This window comes from Salmo salar, chromosome 18, assembly GCF_965601325.2.
Source record: "Salmo salar chromosome 18, fSalSal1, whole genome shotgun sequence".
Taxonomy (NCBI): Eukaryota; Metazoa; Chordata; class Actinopteri; order Salmoniformes; family Salmonidae; genus Salmo; species Salmo salar.
Window position 1 is genome coordinate 45,539,812 of NC_138308.1, and position 26,856 is coordinate 45,566,667.

The window sequence follows — 26,856 nt, forward strand, 5'->3', positions numbered from 1 at the left end:
GGTATTATATACTATTATATAGTATAGTATTGTATAGTATAGTATTGTATGGTATAGTATTGTATAGTTTAGTATTGCACGGTATAGTATTGTACGGTATAGTATTGTATTGCATTGTTGAGTATAGGACAGTGCAGTATAGTATGGTATAGTATAGTGTAGTATGACATAGTATTGTATGGTGTATTACAGTATGGTATGGTATAGTATAGTGTTGTATGGTATTGTATATTATTATATTTGATAGTATTGTATGATATAATATTGTATTGTATGGTATAGTATTGTATTGCATTGTCTAGTATTGTATAGTATTGTATGGTATAGTGTAGTATGGTATAGTATTGCATGGCATAGTATGGTGTTGTATGGTACTGTATAGTCTACTATAGTATTATATAGTAAATTATTGTATGGTATTGTAAAGTATTGCATGGTATAGTATTGTATTGCACTGTATAGTATAGTACAGTTTAGTATGTTATGGTATAGTATAGTGTAGTATGGCATAGTATTGTATGGTATATTATAGTATGGTATAGTGTTGTATGGTATTGTATAGTATTATATAGTATAGTATAGTATTGTATTGTATAATACTGTATGGTATGGTATAGTGTTGTATGGTATTGTATAGTATTATATAGTATAGTATTGTATAGTATTGTATTGTATAATATTGTATGGTATGGTGTATTATAGTATGGTATGGTATAGTGTTGTATACTGTGAACCATCAGATCCTCCTCTCCACCCTCTCCGAGTTGGGCATCTCCGGCGCGGCCCACGCTTGGATTGCGTCCTACCTGACAGGTCGCTCCTACCAGGTGGCGTGGCAAGAATCTGTCTCCGCACCATGCGCTCTCACCACTGGTGTCCCCCAGGGCTCTGTTCTAGGCCCTCTCCTATTCTCGCTATACACCAAGTCACTTGGCTCTGTCATATCCTCACATGGTCTCTCCTATCATTGCTATGCAGACGACACACAATTAATCTTCTCCTTTCCCCCTTCTGATAACCAGGCGGCGAATTGCATCTCTGCATGTCTGTCAGACATATCAGTGTGGATGACGGATCACCACCTCAAGTTGAACCTCGGCAAGACGGAGCTGCTCTTCCTCCTGGGGAAGGACTGCCCCTTCCATGATCTCGCCATCACGGTTGACAACTCCCTTGTGTCCTCCTCCCAGAGTGCTAAGAACCTTGGCGTGATCCTGGACAACACCCTGTCGTTCTCCACTAACATCAAGGCGGTGACCCGATCCTGTAGGTTCATGCTCTACAACATTCGCAGAGTACGACCCTGCCTCACACAGGAAGCGGCGCAGGTCCTAATCCAGGCACTTGTCATCTCCCGTCTGGATTACTGCAACTCGCTGTTGGCTGGGCTCCCTGCCTGTGCCATTAAACCCCTACAACTCATCCAGAACGCCGCAGCCCGTCTGGTATTCAACCTTCCCAAGTTCTCTCACGTCACCCCGCTCCTCCGCTCTCTCCACTGGCTTCCAGTTGAAGCTCGCATCCGCTACAAGACCATGGTGATTGCCTACGGAGCTGTGAAGGGAACGGCACCTCCGTACCTTCAGGCTCTGATCAGGCCCTACACCCAAACAAGGGCACTGCGTTCATCCACCTCTGGCCTGCTGGCCCCCCTACCTCTGAGGAAGCACAGTTCCCGCTCAGCCCAGTCAAAACTGTTCGCTGCTCTGGCACCCCAATGGTGGAACAAGCTCCCTCACGACGCCAGGACAGCGGAGTCAATCACCACCTTCCGGAGACACCTGAAACCCCACCTCTTTAAGGAAAACCTAGGATAGGATAAAGTAATCCTTCTAACTCCCCCCCCCCCTTAAAAGATTTAGATGCACTATTGTAAAGTGGTTGTTCCACTGGATATCATAAGGTGAATGCACCAATTTGTAAGTCGCTCTGGATAAGAGCGTCTGCTAAATGACTTAAATGTAAATGTAAATGTATGGTATTGTATAGTATAGTATTGTATTGTATAATACTGTATGGTATGGTATAGTGTTGTATGGTATTGTATAGTATTATATAGTATAGTATTGTATAGTATTGTATTGTATAATATTGTATGGTATGGTGTATTATAGTATGGTATGGTATAGTGTTGTATGGTATTGCATATTATTATATAGTATAGTATTGTACAGTATAGTATTGTATGGTATAATATTGTATGGTATAGTATGGTATGGTATAGTGTTGTATGGTATTGTATAGTATTATATAGTATAGTATTGTATAGTATAGTATTGTATAATATTGTATGGTATGGTGTATTATAGTATGGTATGGTATAGTGTTGTATGGTATTGCATATTATTATATAGTATAGTATTGTATAGTATAGTATTGTATGGTATTATATTGTATGGTATAGTATTGTATTGCATTGTATTGCATATTATTATATAGTATAGTACTGTATAGTATAGTATTGTATGGTATAATATTGTATGGTATAGTATTGTATGATATAGCATAGTAGAGTATGGTATAGTGCAGTATGGTATAGTATTGCATGGTATAGTATAGTATGATATTGTATTGTATAGTATGGCATGATATAGTATGGTATGGTATAGTGTTGTATGGTATTGTATAGTATTATAGAGTATAGTATTGTATTGTATAATATTGTATGGTATGGTATAGTATGGTATGGCATAGTGTTGTATGGTATTGTATAGTATTATATAGTATAGTATTGTATAGTATAGTATTGTATTGTATAATATTGTATGGTATGGTGTATTATAGTATGGTATGGTATAGTGTTGTATGGTATTGCATATTATTATATAGTATAGTATTGTATAGTATAGTATTGTATGGTATTATATTGTATGGTATAGTTTTGTATTGCATTGTATTGTATAGTATGATATTGTATTGTATAGTATGGCATGATATAGTATTGTATAGTATAGTATAGTATGGTATAGCATGGTATCATATGGTATAGTATAGTACCATATAGTATTGTATAGTATATTATTATATAGTATTGTTTGGTATTGTATAGTATGGTATTGTCTAGTATGGTATAGTATAGTATAGTATTCTGTAGAGACTGTAATAAAGTCTCTATTGAAGGGTACATTAGCACTGCTGAAAAATAACCTGTGAGATCTGAATAGGAAACATAGCAAGGGAGACCATGCTGTGAGAGAGTTCTTAACTGACTTGCCTAGTTAAATAAAATGATATGTTTCCCATAACAATAAAGCCCTTAAATGTAATTACATTGAATTGAGAAGGAGAGGGGGAAGTGGAGGATGGAGAGAGAGGGCGAGAAAGAGACAGTAGAGAGAGAGAGATAGTAGAGATATAGTAGAGAGAGAGAGAGTAGGGAGAGACCGTAGAGAGAGAGAGTAGAGAGATATAGTAGAGAGAGAGAGTAGGGAGAGACCGTAGAGAGAGAGAGTAGAGAGATATAGTAGAGAGAGAGAGTAGGGAGAGACCGTAGAGAGAGAGAGATAGTAGAGAGATATAGTAGAGAGAAAGAGTAGGGAGAGACCGTAGAGAGAGAGGTAGTAGAGAAACTAGAGAGATAGTAGAGAGAGGGAGATACAGAGAGAGCGATAGTAGAGAGAGAGAGTTAGAAACAGAGTAGAGATAGTAGAGAGACAGAGAGAGTAGATAGTAGAGAGAGAAAGTAGAGAGCGTTAGAGACAGAGAGTAGAGATAGTAGAGACAGAGTTAGAGACGGAGAGAGTAGAGATAGAGAGAGATCCCCTCCTCTTCACCAGATCTGACAAGAAAGGGATTAATAAAATTGACAAATAAAGCATCATTGATTCCAGAATACTCAGTCTAATTACACTAAATACTGGATTTGGTTTTGGAACAAATAATGAAATATTCAAAGGATGCTGTGCTCGGATTGATCCTGGGCTCAGATCGATGATGTGCTCTGATCGATGCTGTGCTCTGATCGATGCTGTGCTCGGATTGAAACCGGGCTCTCTCTCCGTTCCTGTATTCTCTCTCCGTTCCTGTATTCTCTCTCTGTTCCTGTATTCTCTCTCCGTTCCTGTATTCTGTCTCCGTTCCTGTATTCTGTCTCCGTTCCTGTATTCTGTCTCCGTTCCTGTATTCTCTCTCCGTTCCTGTATTCTCTCTCCAGTCCTGTATTCTCTCTCCGTTCCTGTATTCTCTCTCCAGTCCTGTATTCTCTCTCCAGTCCTGTATTCTCTCTCCAGTCCTGTATTCTCTCTCCAGTCCTGTATTCTCTCTCCGTTCCTGTATTCTCTCTCCGTTCCTGTATTCTCTCTCCGTTCCTGTATTCTCTCTCCGTTCCTGTATTCTCTCTCCGTTCCTGCATTCTCTCTCCGTTCCTGTATTCTGTCTCTAGTCCTGTATTCTCTCTCCGTTCCTGTATTCTCTCTCCGTTCCTGTATTCTGTCTCTAGTCCTGTATTCTCTCTCCGTTCCTGTATTCTCTCTCCGTTCCTGTATTCTGTCTCTAGTCCTGTATTCTCTCTCCGTTCCTGTATTCTCTCTCCGTTCCTGTATTCTCTCTCCGTTCCTGTATTCTCTCTCCGTTCCTGTATTCTGTCTCTAGTCCTGTATTCTCTCTCCGTTCCTGTATTCTCTCTCCGTTCCTGTATTCTCTCTCCAGTCCTGTATTCTCTCTCCGTTCCTGTATTCTCTCTCCGTTCCTGTATTCTCTCTCCGTTCCTGTATTCTCTCTCCGTTCCTGTATTCTGTCTCTAGTCCTGTATTCTCTCTCCGTTCCTGTATTCTCTCTCCGTTCCTGTATTCTGTCTCTAGTCCTGTATTCTCTCTCCGTTCCTGTATTCTCTCTCCGTTCCTGTATTCTCTCTCCGTTCCTGTATTCTGTCTCTAGTCCTGTATTCTCTCTCCGTTCCTGTATTCTCTCTCCGTTCCTGTATTCTCTCTCCAGTCCTGTATTCTCTCTCCGTTCCTGTATTCTCTCTCCGTTCCTGTATTCTCTCTCCGTTCCTGTATTCTGTCTCTAGTCCTGTATTCTCTCTCCGTTCCTGTATTCTGTCTCCGTTCCTGTATTCTCTCTCCGTTCCTGTATTCTCTCTCCAGTCCTGTATTCTCTCTCCGTTCCTGTATTCTCTCTCCGTTCCTGTATTCTCTCTCCGTTCCTGTATTCTCTCTCCGTTCCTGTATTCTGTCTCTAGTCCTGTATTCTCTCTCCAGTCCTGTATTCTCTCTCCAGTCCTGTATTCTCTCTCCGTTCCTGTATTCTCTCTCCAGTCCTGTATTCTCTCTCCAGTCCTGTATTCTCTCTCCAGTCCTGTATTCTCTCTCCAGTCCTGTATTCTCTCTCCAGTCCTGTATTCTCTCTCCAGTCCTGTATTCTCTCTCCAGTCCTGTATTCTCTCTCCGTTCCTGTATTCTGTCTCTAGTCCTGTTTTCTCTCTCCGTTCCTGTATTCTGTCTCTAGTCCTGTATTCTCTCTCTAGTCCTGTATTCTCTCTCTAGTCCTGTTCTCTCTCTCCGTTCCTGTATTTTTCCTCTCTGTCATGTAATTCCCAATATCAGGGTGCTATTTTGAACAACAAAGAATGAAAGCCTAATGACTGAGACATTGTGTTGATGTGAAAAGGTTCCAGAAGTGTAGAAGGGTTTATCCCCGACTTTAAACGCTAAACGGTAAATGGATGAGCAGCGCTGGCATTGGAAAGGGTCTGTACTGCTGTCTACTGCTGTCTACACAGGGTCTGTACTGCTGTCTACAGCTGTCTACACAGGGTCTGTACTGCTGTCTACACAGGGTCTGTACTGCTGTCTACACAGGGTCTGTACTGCTGTCTACACAGGGTCTGTACAGCTGTCTACACAGGGTCTGTACAGCTGTCTACACAGGGTCTGTACTGCTGTCTACAGCTGTCTACACAGGGTCTGTACTGCTGTCTACAGCTGTCTACACAGGGTCTGTACTGCTGTCTACAGCTGTCTACACAGGGTCTGTACTGCTGTCTACACAGGGTCTGTACTGCTGTCTACACAGGGTCTGTACTGCTGTCTACACAGGGTCTGTACTGCTGTCTACACAGGGTCTGTACAGCTGTCTACACAGGGTCTGTACAGCTGTCTACACAGGGTCTGTACTGCTGTCTACACAGGGTCTGTACTGCTGTCTACACAGGGTCTGTACTGCTGTCTACACAGGGTCTGTACTGCTGTCTACACAGGGTCTGTACTGCTGTCTACAGGTTAAGTAGATCACATCAGATGGATCCACTGCGTTGGCCACAGATCCTGATTTGATTAGTAATGTCTGCCTGGAGCCCACGCTCATCACACTGGAGACAGACCTGACGTGGACACACACACACTCACCGTGGAGACAGACCTGACGTGGACACACACACACTCACCGTGGAGACAGACCTGACGTGGACACACACACACTCACTGGAGACAGACTTGACGTGGACACACACACACTCACCGTGGAAACAGACTTGGCGTGGACAGACACACACTCACCGTGGAGACAGACCTGACGTGGACAGACACACACTCACCGTTGAGACAGACCTGACGTGGACACACACACACTCACCGTGGAGACAGACCTGACGTGGACAGACACACACTCACCGTGGAGACAGACCTGACGTGGACAGACACACTCACCGTTGAGACAGACCTGACGTGGACACACACACACTCACCGTGGAGACAGACCTGACGTGGACAGACACACACTCACCGTGGAGACAGACCTGACGTGGACACACACACACACTCACTGGAGACAGACCTGACGTGGACAGACATACACTCACCGTTGAGACAGACCTGACGTGGACACACACACACTCACCGTGGAGACAGACCTGACGTGGACAGACACACACTCACCGTGGAGACAGACCTGACGTGGACACACACACTCACCGTGGAGACAGACCTGACGTGGACAGACACACACTCACCGTGGAGACAGACCTGACGTGGACACACACACACTCACTGGAGACAGACCTGACGTGGACAGACACACACTCACCGTGGAGACAGACCTGACGTGGACAGACACACACTCACCGTGGAGACAGACCTGACTTGGAACCATCGCAGTATTCCAGGCAGTTTGTAGGCCGTGGTGTAAGTGGTTCGCTCAATCCACATGTTCTGGAAAAAGACAATAAAACACAATAAAAGAGAACAAGTTGTAAAGATATTTTTGTCTTCATGGAGATGAACGTATGACAGACAGGAGCACTTAGAATAGAGACAGATAACGGTTGTTCTTTCCTGCTACGGTTTTACAGACAGACATTTCCTGTTGACGTTAAATGTACCTGAGAGGGAATGAAATGGTTGTTGAGTTACAGTCCAACTAGGCTACTGGTGCTGAGGAGGACGAAGGAACACAATAGTGTGTGTGTGTGTGTGTGTGTGTGTGTGTGTGTGTGTGTGTGTGTGTGTGTGTGTGTGTGTGTGTGTAATGAAAGGGATCCTCCAGTACATCACACATCATCCACACCATCAGTAATAATCCAGACAGTGTTTACAGGATGACTCTTAGAAGAGACTGAGAAAAAACATGTTGTTCTTTCCTGCACTTTTTTTTATTTTACAGAAAGACTTGTTAGGTTAAAGGTCAGAGAGAACCAGACTGCTGGTGTAGTGGAGGAGGAAGGAGGACTAGAACATGTTGTTAGGTTAAAGGTCAGAGAGAACCAGACTGCTGGTGTAGTGGAGGAGGACTAGAACATGTTGTTAGGTTAAAGGTCAGAGAGACCCAGACTGCTGGTGTAGTGGAGGAGGACTAGAACATGTTGTTAGGTTAAAGGTCAGAGAGAACCAGACTGCTGGTGTAGTGGAGGAGGAAGGAGGACTAGAACGTGTTGTTAGGTTAAAGGTCAGAGAGAACCAGACTGCTGGTGTAGTGGAGGAGGAAGGAGGACTAGAACGTGTTGTTAGGTTAAAGGTCAGAGAGAACCAGACTGCTGGTGTAGTGGAGGAGGACTAGAACATGTTGTTAGGTTAAAGGTCAGAGAGAACCAGACTGCTGGTGTAGTGGAGGAGGACTAGAACATGTTGTTAGGTTAAAGGTCAGAGAGAACCAGACTGCTGGTGTAGTGGAGGAGGAAGGAGGACTAGAACATGTTGTTAGGTTAAAGGTCAGAGAGAACCAGACTGCTGGTGTAGTGGAGGAGGACTAGAACATGTTGTTAGGTTAAAGGTCAGAGAGACCCAGACTGCTGGTGTAGTGGAGGAGGACTAGAACATGTTGTTAGGTTAAAGGTCAGAGAGAACCAGACTGCTGGTGTAGTGGAGGAGGAAGGAGGACTAGAACGTGTTGTTAGGTTAAAGGTCAGAGAGAACCAGACTGCTGGTGTAGTGGAGGAGGAAGGAGGACTAGAACGTGTTGTTAGGTTAAAGGTCAGAGAGAACCAGACTGCTGGTGTAGTGGAGGAGGAAGGAGGACTAGAACGTGTTGTTAGGTTAAAGGTCAGAGAGAACCAGACTGCTGGTGTAGTGGAGGAGGACTAGAACATGTTGTTAGGTTAAAGGTCAGAGAGAACCAGACTGCTGGTGTAGTGGAGGAGGACTAGAACATGTTGTTAGGTTAAAGGTCAGAGAGAACCAGACTGCTGGTGTAGTGGAGGAGGAAGGAGGACTAGAACGTGTTGTTAGGTTAAAGGTCAGAGAGAACCAGACTGCTGGTGTAGTGGAGGAGGACTAGAACATGTTGTTAGGTTAAAGGTCAGAGAGAACCAGACTGCTGGTGTAGTGGAGGAGGACTAGAACATGTTGTTAGGTTAAAGGTCAGAGAGAACCAGACTGCTGGTGTAGTGGAGGAGGACTAGAACATGTTGTTAGGTTAAAGGTCAGAGAGAACCAGACTGCTGGTGTAGTGGAGGAGGACTAGAACATGTTGTTAGGTTAAAGGTCAGAGAGAACCAGACTGCTGGTGTAGTGGAGGAGGACTAGAACATGTTGTTAGGTTAAAGGTCAGAGAGAACCAGACTGCTGGTGTAGTGGAGGAGGACTAGAACATGTTGTTAGGTTAAAGGTCAGAGAGAACCAGACTGCTGGTGTAGTGGAGGAGGACTAGAACATGTTGTTAGGTTAAAGGTCAGAGAGAACCAGACTGCTGGTGTAGTGGAGGAGGACTAGAACATGTTGTTAGGTTAAAGGTCAGAGAGAACCAGACTGCTGGTGTAGTGGAGGAGGACTAGAACATGTTGTTAGGTTAAAGGTCAGAGAGAACCAGACTGCTGGTGTAGTGGAGGAGGAAGGAGGACTAGAACATGTTGTTAGGTTAAAGGTCAGAGAGAACCAGACTGCTGGTGTAGTGGAGGAGGACTAGAACATGTTGTTAGGTTAAAGGTCAGAGAGAACCAGACTGCTGGTGTAGTGGAGGAGGACTAGAACATGTTGTTAGGTTAAAGGTCAGAGAGAACCAGACTGCTGGTGTAGTGGAGGAGGACTAGAACATGTTGTTAGGTTAAAGGTCAGAGAGAACCAGACTGCTGGTGTAGTGGAGGAGGACTAGAACATGTTGTTAGGTTAAAGGTCAGAGAGAACCAGACTGCTGGTGTAGTGGAGGAGGACTAGAACATGTTGTTAGGTTAAAGGTCAGAGAGAACCAGACTGCTGGTGTAGTGGAGGAGGACTAGAACATGTTGTCAGAAAGTTCTGGTTGGTTTATAACTTGTCCTCAATGCAGGCAAGACTATGTCGTTCTCTAATTCTCACAACAAAAAATTCACTGGATGGTTCTCCCATCGATCGGGTCCCCGCCTATAAATATCTGCTAATTTTGATTGACAAAGATTTAACGTTTAAAAAACACGGATGAGTTAGTTAAAAAAGCTTATTTTTTATTTTATTTTTTAAATAAGTTTTGCCTCTCCCTAAAACAGCAGGAAGCAGATTGTACAGTCAACTTTCCAGCCAGGTCTTGATTGTAGTGAACCATTAACCAGAATGCAACAGCCACTACTTTTAAACCTTTGGATGCCGTCTACCAATTGCACCCTTCGCTTTATCACAGGTGACAGTTTTAATACTCACCGCTGCATCCTGTATCAAAAAGGTTGGCTGGTCCCTCATTAAAATCCCACAGAACATTTCATTATTCCCGTTATGTTTACTAAGTTCTAGTACACACGTTTCTGACTAACCCTAACGTCACTGTTGAAGTCTGAAAACACGAGATACCAAACCAGTTCACAAAGTTGGGGTTCCTCAGGTCTTCACCAAACTAGGTGAATCCTCTTGTAGTTTTAAAGCACCTCGTTGCTGGAACCAACTAGAAAATACATTTCAGCTGGATGTTCTGGTGCTGCTCTGGGAAATGTAAAATATTGATAGGGGACCTTGTTATTGAGGAATGTAATTGTTTTCTTGAATATTTGCATCGTATTTTATTTAACCTTTTTGATTTGGTATTTGATTTTGTCTTATAAAATTGTATACGTAGGTCTCCCCCCGATCTCAACGGTGACTCCCTGATTAAATAAATGTCAAATAAAACATGTATTAAGGATCGCTGCTTTACCAAACACATGAGAACAATTACAGTACTGCCATCTTTCATTAGTCACAACAATTACAGTACTACCATCTTTCATTAGTCACAACAATTACAGTACTGCCATCTTTCATTAGTCACAACAATTACAGTACTACCATCTTTCATTAGTCACAACAATTACAGTACTGCCATCTTTCATTAGTCACAACAATTACAGTACTGCCATCTTTCATTAGTCACAACAATTACAGTACTACCATCTTTCATTAGTCACAACAATTACAGTACTGCCATCTTTCATTAGTCACAACAATTACAGTACTGCCATCTTTCATTAGTCACAACAATTACAGTACTGCCATCTTTCATTAGTCACAACAATTACAGTACTGCCATCTTTCATTAGTCACAACAATTACAGTACTGCCATCTTTCATTAGTCACAACAATTACAGTACTACCATCTTTCATTAGTCACAACAATTACAGTACTGCCATCTTTCATTAGTCACAACAATTACAGTACTGACATCTTTCATTAGTCACAACAATTACAGTAGTGCCATCTTTCATTAGTCACAACAATTACAGTACTGCCATCTTTCATTAGTCACAACAATTACAGTACTACCATCTTTCATTAGTCACAACAATTACAGTACTGCCATCTTTCATTAGTCACAACAATTACAGTACTGCCATCTTTCATTAGTCACAACAATTACAGTACTGCCATCTTTCATTAGTCACAACAATTACAGTACTGACATCTTTCATTAGTCACAACAATTACAGTACTACCATCTTTCATTCACAACAATTACAGTACTGCCATCTTTCATTAGTCACAACAATTACAGTACTACCATCTTTCATTCACAACAATTACAGTACTGCCATCTTTCATTAGTCACAACAATTACAGTACTGCCATCTTTCATTAGTCACAACAATTACAGTACTGACATCTTTCATTAGTCACAACAATTACAGTACTACCATCTTTCATTCACAACAATTACAGTACTGCCATCTTTCATTAGTCACAACAATTACAGTACTACCATCTTTCATTCACAACAATTACAGTACTGACATCTTTCATTAGTCACAACAATTACAGTACTACCATCTTTCATTAGTCACAACAATTACAGTACTACCATCTTTCATTAGTCACAACAATTACACCATTAATATTACTGCCCTCAATGAAGGAAATGTAGAAAAGAAAGTTTAGAGAACAAATCTGAATCTGATATTTACCGAGAACTCGTTGTCTGGGTCCTTCTCTCCCTTCCTCACCGGTCTGGAGTACTGAAACTGATACACTTCATTTATCATGTAAAAGCTGGAGAGAGGAGAGAGAGAGAGACAGAGAGAGAGGAGAGAGAGAGGAGAGAGAGAGGAGAAAGAGATGAGAGAGAGAGATAGAGGAGAGAGAGAGAGGAGAGAGAGAGGAGAGAGGAGAGAGGGGAGAGAGAGAGGAGAGAGAGAGAGAGAGAGGAGAGAGAGAGGGGAGAGAGAGGAGAGAGAAGAGAGGAGAGAGGAGAGAGAGGAGAGAGAGAGAGAGAGAGAGAGAGAGAGAGAGAGAGAGAGAGGAGAGAGAGAGAGGAGAGAGAGAGAGAGAGAGAGAGAGAGAGAGAGAGAGAGGAGAGCGATGGAGAGAGAGCGATGGAGAGAGAGAGAGGTGAGAGAGAGAGAGGTGAGAGAGAGATGGAGAGAGCGCAATGGAGAGAGAGAGAGCGCGATGGAGAGGTGAGAGAGAGATGGATAGAGAGAGATAGAGAGCGCGATGGAGAGAGACAGAAAGAGATTGAGAAATAGAGATGGAAAAAGAGAGAAAGGAGCGTAGAGAGAGAGAGGACGGAGAAAGATAGAGAGAGAGTAAGCGAGAGAAGGAGAAACGATTAGAGAATTAAATTAAAAGTGTAATGGCCCATCTGCAGGTTGATTTAATGGTTAATTATGTGGCTGTTTCAGGTGAAAAACAGGTCAGTGAGTCAGTAGCATAAACATCCCTCACTTAGACTGTCTGTCTGTCTGTCTGTCTGTCTGTCTGACTGTGTGTGTCTGTCTGACTGTGTGTGTCTGTCTGACTGTGTGTCTGTCTGTCTGACTGTGTGTCTGTCTGTCTGACTGTGTGTCTGTCTGTCTGACTGTGTGTCTGTCTGACTGTGTGTGTGTCTGTCTGACTGTGTGTGTCTGTCTGACTGTGTGTGTCTGTCTGACTGTGTGTGTCTGTCTGTCAGACTGTGTGTGTCTGTCTGTCAGACTGTGTGTCTGTCTGTCAGACTGTGTGTGTCTGTCTGACTGTGTGTGTGTCTGTCTGACTGTGTGTGTGTCTGTCTGACTGTGTGTGTGTCTGTCTGACTGTGTGTGTGTCTGTCTGACTGTGTGTCTGCTGTAGTAGCTGTGATGACTGTGTGTCTGCTGTATTAGCTGTGATGACTGTGTGTCTGCTGTAGTAGCTGTGATGACTGTGTGTCTGCTGTATTAGCTGTGATGACTGTGTGTCTGCTGTATTAGCTGTGATGACTGTGTGTCTGCTGTATTAGCTGTGATGACTGTGTGTCTGCTGTATTAGCTGTGATGACTGTGTGTCTGCTGTAGTAGCTGTGATGACTGTGTGTCTGCTGTAGTAGCTGTGATGACTGTGTGTCTGCTGTATTAGCTGTGATGACTGTGTGTCTGCTGTAGTAGCTGTGATGACTGTGTGTCTGCTGTAGTAGCTGTGATGACTGTGTGTCTGCTGTATTAGCTGTGATGACTGTGTGTCTGCTGTAGTAGCTGTGATGACTGTGTGTCTGCTGTATTAGCTGTGATGACTGTGTGTCTGCTGTATTAGCTGTGATGACTGTGTGTCTGCTGTAGTAGCTGTGATGACTGTGTGTCTGCTGTATTAGCTGTGATGACTGTGTGTCTGCTGTATTAGCTGTGATGACTGTGTGTCTGCTGTAGTAGCTGTGATGACTGTGTGTCTGCTGTAGTAGCTGTGATGACTGTGTGTCTGCTGTATTAGCTGTGATGACTGTGTGTCTGCTGTAGTAGCTGTGATGACTGTGTGTCTGCTGTAGTAGCTGTGATGACTGTGTGTCTGCTGTAGTAGCTGTGATGACTGTGTGTCTGCTGTATTAGCTGTGATGACTGTGTGTCTGCTGTAGTAGCTGTGATGACTGTGTGTCTGCTGTATTAGCTGTGATGACTGTGTGTCTGCTGTATTAGCTGTGATGACTGTGTGTCTGCTGTATTAGCTGTGATGACTGTGTGTCTGCTGTATTAGCTGTGATGACTGTGTGTCTGCTGTATTAGCTGTGATGACTGTGTGTCTGCTGTATTAGCTGTGATGACTGTGTGTCTGCTGTAGTAGCTGTGATGACTGTGTGTCTGCTGTATTAGCTGTGATGACTGTGTGTCTGCTGTATTAGCTGTGATGACTGTGTGTCTGCTGTAGTAGCTGTGATGACTGTGTGTCTGCTGTATTAGCTGTGATGACTGTGTGTCTGCTGTATTAGCTGTGATGACTGTGTGTCTGCTGTAGTAGCTGTGATGACTGTGTGTCTGCTGTAGTAGCTGTGATGACTGTGTGTCTGCTGTATTAGCTGTGATGACTGTGTGTCTGCTGTAGTAGCTGTGATGACTGTGTGTCTGCTGTATTAGCTGTGATGACTGTGTGTCTGCTGTAGTAGCTGTGATGACTGTGTGTCTGCTGTATTAGCTGTGATGACTGTGTGTCTGCTGTAGTAGCTGTGATGACTGTGTGTCTGCTGTATTAGCTGTGATGACTGTGTGTCTGCTGTATTAGCTGTGATGACTGTGTGTCTGCTGTAGTAGCTGTGATGACTGTGTGTCTGCTGTATTAGCTGTGATGACTGTGTGTCTGCTGTATTAGCTGTGATGACTGTGTGTCTGCTGTAGTAGCTGTGATGACTGTGTGTCTGCTGTAGTAGCTGTGATGACTGTGTGTCTGCTGTAGTAGCTGTGATGACTGTGTGTCTGCTGTAGTAGCTGTGATGACTGTGTGTCTGCTGTAGTAGCTGTGATGACTGTGTGTCTGCTGTATTAGCTGTGATGACTGTGTGTCTGCTGTAGTAGCTGTGATGACTGTGTGTCTGCTGTATTAGCTGTGATGACTGTGTGTCTGCTGTATTAGCTGTGATGACTGTGTGTCTGCTGTATTAGCTGTGATGACTGTGTGTCTGCTGTATTAGCTGTGATGACTGTGTGTCTGCTGTATTAGCTGTGATGACTGTGTGTCTGCTGTATTAGCTGTGATGACTGTGTGTCTGCTGTAGTAGCTGTGATGACTGTGTGTCTGCTGTATTAGCTGTGATGACTGTGTGTCTGCTGTATTAGCTGTGATGACTGTGTGTCTGCTGTAGTAGCTGTGATGACTGTGTGTCTGCTGTATTAGCTGTGATGACTGTGTGTCTGCTGTATTAGCTGTGATGACTGTGTGTCTGCTGTAGTAGCTGTGATGACTGTGTGTCTGCTGTAGTAGCTGTGATGACTGTGTGTCTGCTGTATTAGCTGTGATGACTGTGTGTCTGCTGTAGTAGCTGTGATGACTGTGTGTCTGCTGTATTAGCTGTGATGACTGTGTGTCTGCTGTAGTAGCTGTGATGACTGTGTGTCTGCTGTATTAGCTGTGATGACTGTGTGTCTGCTGTAGTAGCTGTGATGACTGTGTGTCTGCTGTATTAGCTGTGATGACTGTGTGTCTGCTGTATTAGCTGTGATGACTGTGTGTCTGCTGTATTAGCTGTGATGACTGTGTGTCTGCTGTATTAGCTGTGATGACTGTGTGTCTGCTGTATTAGCTGTGATGACTGTGTGTCTGCTGTATTAGCTGTGATGACTGTGTGTCTGCTGTATTAGCTGTGATGACTGTGTGTCTGCTGTAGTAGCTGTGATGACTGTGTGTCTGCTGTAGTAGCTGTGATGACTGTGTGTCTGCTGTATTAGCTGTGATGACTGTGTGTCTGCTGTATTAGCTGTGATGACTGTGTGTCTGCTGTAGTAGCTGTGATGACTGTGTGTCTGCTGTATTAGCTGTGATGACTGTGTGTCTGCTGTATTAGCTGTGATGACTGTGTGTCTGCTGTAGTAGCTGTGATGACTGTGTGTCTGCTGTATTAGCTGTGATGACTGTGTGTCTGCTGTATTAGCTGTGATGACTGTGTGTCTGCTGTAGTAGCTGTGATGACTGTGTGTCTGCTGTAGTAGCTGTGATGACTGTGTGTCTGCTGTAGTAGCTGTGATGACTGTGTGTCTGCTGTATTAGCTGTGATGACTGTGTGTCTGCTGTAGTAGCTGTGATGACTGTGTGTCTGCTGTAGTAGCTGTGATGACTGTGTGTCTGCTGTAGTAGCTGTGATGACTGTGTGTCTGCTGTAGTAGCTGTGATGACTGTGTGTCTGCTGTAGTAGCTGTGATGACTGTGTGTCTGCTGTAGTAGCTGTGATGACTGTGTGTCTGCTGTAGTAGCTGTGATGACTGTGTGTCTGCTGTATTAGCTGTGATGACTGTGTGTCTGCTGTAGTAGCTGTGATGACTGTGTGTCTGCTGTAGTAGCTGTGATGACTGTGTGTCTGCTGTAGTAGCTGTGATGACTGTGTGTCTGCTGTAGTAGCTGTGATGACTGTGTGTCTGCTGTATTAGCTGTGATGACTGTGTGTCTGCTGTATTAGCTGTGATGACTGTGTGTCTGCTGTATTAGCTGTGATGACTGTGTGTCTGCTGTATTAGCTGTGATGACTGTGTGTCTGCTGTATTAGCTGTGATGACTGTGTGTCTGCTGTAGTAGCTGTGATGACTGTGTGTCTGCTGTAGTAGCTGTGATGACTGTGTGTCTGCTGTAGTAGCTGTGATGACTGTGTGTCTGCTGTAGTAGCTGTGATGACTGTGTGTCTGCTGTAGTAGCTGTGATGACTGTGTGTCTGCTGTATTAGCTGTGATGACTGTGTGTCTGCTGTAGTAGCTGTGATGACTGTGTGTCTGCTGTAGTAGCTGTGATGACTGTGTGTCTGCTGTAGTAGCTGTGATGACTGTGTGTCTGCTGTATTAGCTGTGATGACTGTGTGTCTGCTGTATTAGCTGTGATGACTGTGTGTCTGCTGTAGTAGCTGTGATGACTGTGTGTCTGCTGTATTAGCTGTGATGACTGTGTGTCTGCTGTATTAGCTGTGATGACTGTGTGTCTGCTGTATTAGCTGTGATGACTGTGTGTCTGCTGTATTAGCTGTGATGACTGTGTGTCTGCTGTAGTAGCTGTGATGACTGTGTGTCTGCTGTATTAGCTGTGATGACTGTGTGTCTGCTGTATTAGCTGTGATGAAGGGAGAGGGAGCTGGCAGAGTGAATTAATAACAGCAGGAAACACATGAAGGTCAACCACTGTTTGATCTACCAACACATTTCCATTTAGATTTGTTCACCTTCCAGTCCCAGTGTCCTCTGTCCTACTGCTACAGTGTTCTGTACCAGTGTCCTCTGGGTCTATACTACTGCTACAGTGTTCTGTACCAGTGTTCTCTGGATCTGTCCTACTGCTACAGTGTTCTGTACCAGTGTCCTCTGGGTCTATACTACTGCTACAGTGTTCTGTACCAGTGTTCTCTGGATCTGTCCTACTGCTACAGTGTTCTGTACCAGTGTCCTCTCGGTCTATCCTACTGCTACAGTGTTCTGTACCAGTGTCCTCTGGATCTATCCTACTGCTGCAATGTTCTGTACCAGTGTCCTTCTCTATCCTACTGCAACAGTGTTCTGTACCAGTGTCCTCTGGATCTATCCTACTGCTACAGTGTTCTGTACCAGTGTCCTCATCTATCCTACTGCTACAGTGTTCTGGACCAGTGTCCTCATCTATCCTACTGCTACAGTGTTCTGGACCAGTGCTCTCCTCTGGAGTCTGATTTAACAGGTGATAAAGTATCTGACTAATGTAACAGGTGATAAGTACCTGACTCCATCTCATTTAGTTCAGGACTAATGTAACAGGTGATAAAGTATCTGACTCCATCTCATTTAGTTCAGGACTAATGTAACAGGTGATAAAGTATCTGACTCCATCTCATTTAGTTCAGGACTAATGTAACAGGTGATAAAGTATCTGACTCCATCTCATTTAGTTCAGGACTAATGTAACAGGTGATAAAGTATCTGACTCCATCTCATTTAGTTCAGGACTAATATAACAGGTGATAAAGTATCTGACTCCATCTCATTTAGTTCAGGACTAATATAACAGGTGATAAAGTATCTGACTCCATCTCATTTAGTTCAGGACTAATGTAACAGGTGATAAAGTATCTGACTCCATCTCATTTAGTTCAGGACTAATGTAACAGGTGATAAAGTATCTGACTCCATCTCATTTAGTTCAGGACTAATGTAACAGGTGATAAAGTATCTGACTCCATCTCATTTAGTTCAGGACTAATGTAACAGGTGATAAAGTACTACTCAGAGAATGCAAAGGATGAAACTAAAGAAGACAGATTCATCAAGTAGTAATATGCATTAATATGTCAGCCAGATGGACTGTAGTTCTGACGTAACCCACCCATACATGATGTACACACTCTGTATAACAAGGAAGAAGTCAGATAAGAAGACAGACAGATACATACCTGACGATCTGCTCAGACACTGGTTTGTTCTGGAACTTTGAAGGGAGTTCCAGAACAGGCTTGACGGTGAAACACTGGATGCCTTCATCACAGCCGTTAACGGAAATATTGAAGTATTGAATATAAATGAACTGGTCACAATAATTTCAACAGAACAGAAGTGTAAAGTAGACTACGCTCTACCATACAAACTAAACTCATGATTAGACCCTCCCAGTCTTCTGAATGTGTGGGGTTAACGTGAGTAGATGGCGGTGGTGAAGCACTTTGAGAAGACTGTTGATGTATGGAAAAAGGACTTTATAAATATAATTGAATAACTGATTGATTGATTGACTGTAATCTCTGTGATAAGTTTACACTGTCAGGGATAGTTCTTGATGTCTGTCTGACTCAATCAATCACATTTATTTTATCAAGCCCATTTTACATCAGCAGTGCTATACAAACACCCAGCCTAAAACCCCAGAGAGCAAGCAATGCAGAGGCAGAAGAACAGCGGCTAGTAAAAACTCCCTAGAAAAGCCAGAACCTAGGAAGAAACCTAGAGAGGAACCAGGCTGTGAGGGGTGGCCAGTCCTCTTCTGGCTGTCTGACTGTGATCTCTGTAGTAAGGATACACTGTGAGGGAGAGGTCTTGATGTCTTCACTGGGCGGTGTGGTAGTCTTCATCTTGTCAGCGTTGGGGAACTGGGTGAGCAGTCTGGCCTCAAAGTCCTCTCTCCTCTCGTACTCCTTCCCCCTATAGATGAACATCTTGTTCTGAGAGGAGAAAAACAGAGAGAACGTGGGGGGTTTTAAACCACTTCTGTCTGACCACCAGAACATGCTTTGTGGCACAGTCGAAGCCAAGCTGGGCTTCGGGGGGCTAAAAAGGTTGAGGGATCGCCAACACGGCATCTCACTGACATCTGCCATGTTTCACTACACTGGACTAGTGATAAACACTGATAACACACACTGAACTGACCCAACAGAGCGGCATAACACTGCAGACACAGTATAATATGGGGTTGAATGGGGTTGGATCTTGTATTGTAAAACCACATGACCTTCCTGGATGTAATGAACATATTGTCTGATGCAACGGCAAAGAACAGAGTTAGAACCTTGGTCTGATCAAAACTCATGTTTTCCTTCTGCTACATCAGTATTCAGTGTTTCATGTTTTCCTTCTGCTACATCAGTATTCAGTGTTTCATGTTTTCCTTCTGCTACATCAGTATTCAGTGTTTCATGTTTTCCTTCTGCTACATCAGTATTCAGTGTTTCATGTTTTCCTTCTGCTACATCAGTATTCAGTGTTTCATGTTTTCCTTCTGCTACATCAGTATTCAGTGTTTCATGTTTTCCTTCTGCTACATCAGTATTCAGTGTTTCATGTTTTCCTTCTGCTACATCAGTATTCAGTGTTTCATGTTTTCCTTCTGCTACATCAGTATTCAGTGTTTCATGTTTTCCTTCTGCTACATCAGTATTCAGTGAGAGTTATTGGCAGTGAACTGGTGTCAAAACAGAGAAACAATTTATCAAATAAAGAGACTGTTTCTGTTCTCAACAGGCTTTGAACCTTGTTCTGCTCTCAACAGGCTTTTAACCGTGTTCTGTTCCCAACAGGCTTTGGACCTTGTTCTGCTCTCAACAGGCTTTGAACCTTGTTCTGTTCTCAACAGGCTTTTAACCGTGTTCTGTTCCCAACAGGCTTTGGACCTTGTTCTGTTCCCAACAGGCTTTGAACCGTGTTCTGTTCCCAACAGGCTTTGGACCTTGTTCTGCTCTCAACAGGCTTTTAACCGTGTTCTGTTCCCAACAGGCTTTGGACCTTGTTCTGCTCTCAACAGGCTTTGAACCGTGTTCTGTTCCCAACAGGCTTTGGACCTTGTTCTGTTCTCAACAGGCTTTTAACCGTGTTCTGTTCCCAACAGGCTTTGGACCTTGTTCTGCTCTCAACAGGCTTTTAACCGTGTTCTGTTCCCAACAGGCTTTGGACCTTGTTCTGCTCTCAACAGGCTTTGAACCGTGTTCTGTTCCCAACAGGCTTTGGACCTTGTTCTGTTCTCAACAGGCTTTTAACCGTGTTCTGTTCCCAACAGGCTTTGGACCTTGTTCTGCTCTCAACAGGCTTTTAACCGTGTTCTGTTCCCAACAGGCTTTGGACCTTGTTCTGCTCTCAACAGGCTTTGAACCGTGTTCTGTTCCCAACAGGCTTTGAACCGTGTTCTGTTCCCAACAGGTATTGAACCCTGTTCTGCTCTCAACAGGATTTGAACTTTGTTTTTCTCCCTAATGTAACATACGCTGATGCTTTCTGCGCATGAATTGCCGCGCAGAAGAATTGCCATGGCGCAGAGATTGGACTTCACTGAGTTCGTTCCATTAGTTTGCACTATATAGATCGATTAAACATTAGATCAGTCCCTTTTCAATGCAACACACCAAAACAAATCTAACTTTGCAACACTGAGTCTGTGATTTTGTTGTAGGCAGAGCACAACGGAGTAGAATTCTATTACCGGGGGTAGCCCACGAGCAATCTTTCAATCACCCACGAGTGAATGCGCTTTTCAGATCAGATCAGATCAGTTCAGATCAGTTCAGTTCAGTTCAGAGCGCTGCACGTTTGTTGATGTTCTTTGCTAGTTAGTGAGTTATTAGCCCAGTTATAGATAAGTAAAGGTCAGCAATGGGGAGTTACTGCTTCCTACAAGAGCACATAAAATGTAGGCTACATTTCAAGTGGTCTTTGAAAAGCCAGTCAGGTAAAAAGCTTATGTCTTAATTAAAGGGTCAGTGTTGTATTTTGAGACAGGCTTGAATATGCATGTACAACAATAGGCAGAGGGGTAGCCTACATTGTCTAATTCCCTGTATGGTAATTATAATTCATTTTGTAAAGTAGTTTATTGCATCATACAATACAATACAATTTACCTATTTGTCCCATGGTGTTACAGACCAAGTAAAAAATCATGCATTAAAGTCAGGCCCTTCATAATGTAAAAACGTTGTTAAAAGTCTCATGCAATGTAGACCTGCATTGAACACCACATATAGACTATTGTAGACTATATCATAGAAATCAACAGCTATTTACATGTGGAAATGTTATGGGATTTACTCCATTGGTTTTGTTGGTAGGCCTACTACATTATGCTCGGATAGCCACAATAGCCTATTGGCTACTGTCTATAACTGTAAGGGTTCAGCCTATTGGCTACTGTCTAAAACTGTCAGGGTTCAACCTATTGGCTACTGTCTAAAACTGTAAGGGTTCAGCCTATTGGCTACTGTCTAAAACTGTAAGGGGTCAGCCTATTGGCTACTGTCTAAAACTGTAAGGGTTCAGCCTCCAGTTTCCACTCAAAAGACCAACAATGATCTAAGTGCCCCCAAAAACATTGAAGGGGAACATTGAAGACAGGCCAACTACACTGAACAAAAATATAAACGCAACATGTAAAGTGTTGGTCCCATGTTTCATGAGCTGAAATAAAAGATCCCAGAAATATTCCGTACGCACATAAAACGTATTTATCTTCAATGTTGTGTACACATTTGTTTACATCCCTGTTAATGAGCGTTTCCTCATTTGCCAAGATAATCAATCCACATGACATGTGTGGAATATCAAGAAGTTGATTAAGCGTGATCATTACACAGGTGGACCTTGTGCTGGGGACAATAAAAGGCCACTGTAAAATGTGCAGTTTTGTCACACAACACAATGCCACAGATGTCTCAAGTTTTAAGGGAGTGTGCAATTGGCATGTTGACTGCAGGAATGTCCGCCAGAGCTGTTTCCAGAGAATGGAATGTTCATTTCTCTACCATAAGCCGCCTCCAATGTCATTTTAACCTCTTGACGGTCGCCTAGGATAGGGGGCGCTACAGCGATTTTTGAAAATAATTTGTGCCCATTTTAAACGGCCTCCTACTCAAACTCAGAAGCTAGGATATGCATATAATTAATACTTGTGGATAGAAAACACCCTAAAGTTTCTAAAACTGTTTGAATGGTGTCTGTGAGTATAACAGAACTCATATGGCAGTCAAAACCCCGAGACCGATCGTAACAGGATGTGGAATTCTGAATTGCGGACTCAACTTCATCACTTTGCCTATTAATCACACCGTGAGCAATGGTTCATTGAGCACTTCCTATTGCTTCCACTAGATGTCCCCAGTCTTTACAAAGTGGTTTGAGTCTCCTACTGTGAAAACTGACTGAATGAGACGCTGTGGAAAGTGGTCACATGAGGAGGGCCGTCACCATTATGACGCCGGCGCCCCTGGCTACCCTCCCCTTTCGAAACGTTTTGAAAGACAATGCAATCGTCCCCCTTGAATCTTATTGGAGCTCTGGTTGAAAAAGGCCCTAAAGATTTATGTTATACAACGTTTGACATGTTTGAACGAACCTAAATTTTAAAAAAAATATGCATTTTATTGAAAGAGTAGTCCCGCAGCCGACGGAGGTTTTGGAGCAGCCTTCAGAACGCGCTAACAAGAACAAGCTATTGGGACATAAAGGATTAACTTTTTCGAACGAAAATACATTTGTTGTGGACCTGGGATTCCTGGAAGTGCTTTCTAAGGAAGATAATCAAAGGTAAGGGATTATTGACAATAGTATACAAGAGTAGATTTGATATGTGATTGTTCCAAGATGGCGCTGACCTGTAACGGTAGCCTATTTTTCTGAGTATCGCATCCCCTTTTATCGCAAAGTGTGATTACCCAGTAAAGTTCTTTTTAAATCTGGCATTACAGGTGCTTTCAAGAGATATTCATCTATAAATCTTAGAATGACAATATTACATTTAAAAAATGTTTTCGAATAGTAATTTAGTAAATTGTAGCGCTGTTTCACCGGATGCATTTGAGGGAAAATAGTTAGTCAACGTCACGCGCCGATGTAAAATGCTGTTTTTATATATAAATATGAACTTTATCGAACAAAAGAATGCATGTATTGTGTAACATGATGTCCTAGGAGTGTCATCTGATGAAGATGGTCAAAGGTTAGTGCTGCATTTAGCTGTTTTTTGGTTATTTGTGATGCATGTGGTTGGTCGGAAAATGGCTATTTGGCTACTTTTACGATATACTCCTCTAACATAATCTAATGTTTTGCTTTTGCTGTAAAGCCTTTTTGAAATAGGACAACGTGGTTCGATTCAGGAGAGGTGTATCTATAAAACGATATAACATAGTCCTATATTTGAAAAAATATATATATTAAATTTTGTTATACTAATGGCGATAGGATTTTTCGCTGGATGTCCGTCCTGACCAGGGGTTAAAGAATTAGGCAATAAGTCCAACTGGGTTTACAACCACAGACTACATGTATGGCATCGTGTGGGCAAAAGGTTTGCTGATGTCAACCTTGTAAACAGAGTGACTTATTGGTGTTGGTGGGGTTATGGTATGAACAGGCATAAGCTACGGACAACGGACACAATTGTGTTTTATCAATGGCAATTCGAATGCACAGAAATACCGTGACGAGATCCTGAGGCCCATTTTGATTGAGGTATCTGTGACCAACAGATGCATATCTGTATTCCCGGTCATGTGACATCCATAGATTAGGACATAATGAATTTATTTCAATTGACTGATTTCCTCATATGAACTGTAACTCAATCACATTTTTTTAAATATTTGCATGTTGTCCTTATATTTTTTGGTTTTAGGATAAATGCACCTTCAAACACGAGAGCACAGTCCCAATTTTACAATTGATTTAAATGCACTGCTTCCCTGAAAAGGTACCTTTGTTGAAATCTGCTTTGAGTGATAAGCTCATTGATTTCCACACGTCATCTGTTCCAAGCAGAATAAAGAAACAGTTAAACCTGGTGAACTGAAATAGACAGCAGGTGACTTCTCAGGCTGCTGTTACACAACACAAATTGCACGCAATTTTTGTTTCGGGTTGCAGGTGAGATCATCTCAAGCAACTTTTGCTGTTTACACGAAGCAACTCAAATTTTTTTTTTTTTAAATGGCTTGCAACAGCCAATCAAATTGATTGCTGCTTCCTGTCATATTGTTTGAGAATTCTAAACTCACCTGATGTCATCTGCTGTTATAAATTATTAGTTTATCCAACCGTTTCGTTATTGTATAAAGATTGAATTAGACAAAATGCTGGCTGTACAATTTACCTGGGCGGGGGGGGGGTCATGGAGAAATCAAGAAGCAACTCAGTTGCAAGGAATTAAAATTGCGTGCAAGTTGTGTCTGTAGCATTAGGTGGGGGAAACGACAGCAACCATGTTTCTTCTTCCTGAAAGCAAGAGTGGCGTGGAGTGTTCACACTAACCACGTTTCCAGAGTGGTGTGGAGTGTTCACACTAACCACGTTTCCAGAGTGGCGTGGAGTGTTCACACTAACCACGTTTCCAGAGTGGCGTGGAGTGTTCACACTAACCACGTTTCCAGAGTGGCGTGGAGTGTACACACTAACCACGTTTCCAGAGTGGTGTGGAGTGTTCACACTAACCACGTTTCCAGAGTGGCGTGGAGTGTTCACACTAACCACGTTTCCAGAGTGGCGTGGAGTGTACACACTAACCACGTTTCCAGAGTGGCGTGGAGTGTACACACTAACCACGTTTCCAGAGTGGTGTGGAGTGTTCACACTAACCACGTTTCCAGAGTGGCGTGGAGTGTTCACACTAACCACGTTTCCAGAGTGGCGTGGAGTGTTCACACTAACCACGTTTCCAGAGTGGCGTGGAGTGTACACACTAACCACGTTTCCAGAGTGGTGTGGAGTGTTCACACTAACCACGTTTCCAGAGTGGCGTGGAGTGTACACACTAACCACGTTTCCAGAGTGGCGTGGAGTGTACACACTAACCACGTTTCCAGAGTGGCGTGGAGTGTACACACTAACCACGTTTCCAGAGTGGCGTGGAGTGTTCACACTAACCACGTTTCAAGAGTGGCGTGGAGTGTTCACACTAACCACATTTCCAGAGTGGTGTGGAGTGTACACACTAACCACGTTTCCAGAGTGGTGTGGAGTGTTCACACTAACCACGTTTCCAGAGTGGTGTGGAGTGTTCACACTAACCACGTTTCCAGAGTGGTGTGGAGTGTTCACACTAACCACGTTTCCAGAGTGGCGTGGAGTGTTCACACTAACCACGTTTCCAGAGTGGTGTGGAGTGTTCACACTAACCACGTTTCCAGAGTGGTGTGGAGTGTTCACACTAACCACATTTCCATCCACTGTTGTCAGGAGAGTAAAGTCATACTGTATCATTATCTTTTTATAAATGCAGACAGATAATGTGATCCGTTCGACATGCTGGGATCTTCTTGTTTCTGTAAAATTAATTATGTGAGAAATGGCGATGGAAACGCCTTGATGTGTCTTAACAAGTGTGGAATTTCATGTTGTATAACGACACAATATCGGAATAGTTCCCAATGTCTGATATTAGTGTACATTCCTCTTGTTGTTGATAGTGGCCTTTTTAATGCTGCACACTTCCTTCTCTATTCCCCCTCAACTTCCCCTCCCCCTGATGAGCTTGACGCTCCTTTCCTGTAAATATCTGGGGTTTATTCTGGTGACATGATAGTCGATGCTTGACAGCCGTTTCACAAATAGAAATATTCTCGCTCTCATCCATAATAATCTCATAACGTAGACCAGGCTACCCACGCAGCCAACCCACGCAGCCAACCCACCCAGCCTACCCACCCAGCCTACCCCCACAGCCTACCCACCCAGCCTACCCCCGCAGCCAACCCACACAGCCAACCCACTCAGCCTACCCCCACAGTCTACCCACCCAGCCTACCCCCGCAGTCTACCCCCACAGCCTACCCACCCAGCCTACCCCCGCAGTCTACCCCCACAGCCTACCCACCCAGCCTACCCCCGCAGTCTACCCCCACAGCCTACCCCGCAGCCTACCCCCTCAGTCTACCCCCACAGTCTACCCCCGCAGTCTACCCCCCCAGCCTACCCCCCCAGCCTACCCCCCGCAGACTACTCCCACAGCCTACCCACGCAGCCTACTAACTGTTGGCTAGTGTGCACCTGCCAAGACCAGAGGAGGCACATTTGCTATTCAAAGCAACAGTTTTTGTGACAAAACTATCGGAAGAGTTGAAAATACAATAAAACACAATGCGATTTTATTCGGTACATTTTGTGAGCAGTACGTTACCACGCAGTCATTTCTAAAACGCAACAAGTCCGTTTGGTGGAAACTCACATTCGCATGAAAATCTGTCGCCAACTAAAACTATAGAATCAGAAACACTGAGGTAGAACCAGGATATCGCTGGTCTATTTCATGTGGGAACTCAGATAGAGCTTCTTTCAGTACCGTTTAAACAGTTTTATTTAACTAGGCAAGTCAGTTAAGAACAAATTCTTATTGACAATGACGGTCTACCTACAGGGTCAGCCTCTGGAGCAAATTAGGGTTAAGTGCCTTTGCTCAAGGACACAGGCAGGTTTTTCACCTTGTCAGATTGGGTATTCGAACCAGCGACCTTTCGGTTACTGGCCCAACGCTCTAATCGCTAGGCTACCTGCCGCCCATTCTAGCAGGGTGTGTGTGTGTGTTCCTCTCAATGTCATGATACTCATTACTCAGCTACCAGAATGCACCATTCTGACAGAGAAAGGAAATCACAGTCTATCACAGAGGGGGTGAAGAAGCAAAAACAGAAAATGGTTCCCATA

The 26,856-nt window shown here is 43.5% G+C and overlaps 1 protein-coding gene across 2 annotated transcripts in view; it reads right to left on the reverse strand.

Annotated features, from left to right (window-relative positions):
• Positions 1 to 26,856, reverse strand: part of LOC106613940 (dedicator of cytokinesis protein 1) — a 733,517-nt gene that overhangs the window by 78,547 nt on the left and 628,114 nt on the right. For both annotated transcript variants that reach the window (XM_045701156.2, XM_045701155.2), the window contains exons 41-44: positions 18,758 to 18,899; positions 18,138 to 18,219; positions 11,770 to 11,854; positions 7,059 to 7,145 (exon numbers count right to left, since the gene is read on the reverse strand). In XM_045701156.2, coding sequence (XP_045557112.1) covers positions 7,059 to 7,145; positions 11,770 to 11,854; positions 18,138 to 18,219; positions 18,758 to 18,899 — 396 coding nt within the window. The remainder of the gene's footprint in view (positions 1 to 7,058; positions 7,146 to 11,769; positions 11,855 to 18,137; positions 18,220 to 18,757; positions 18,900 to 26,856) is intronic.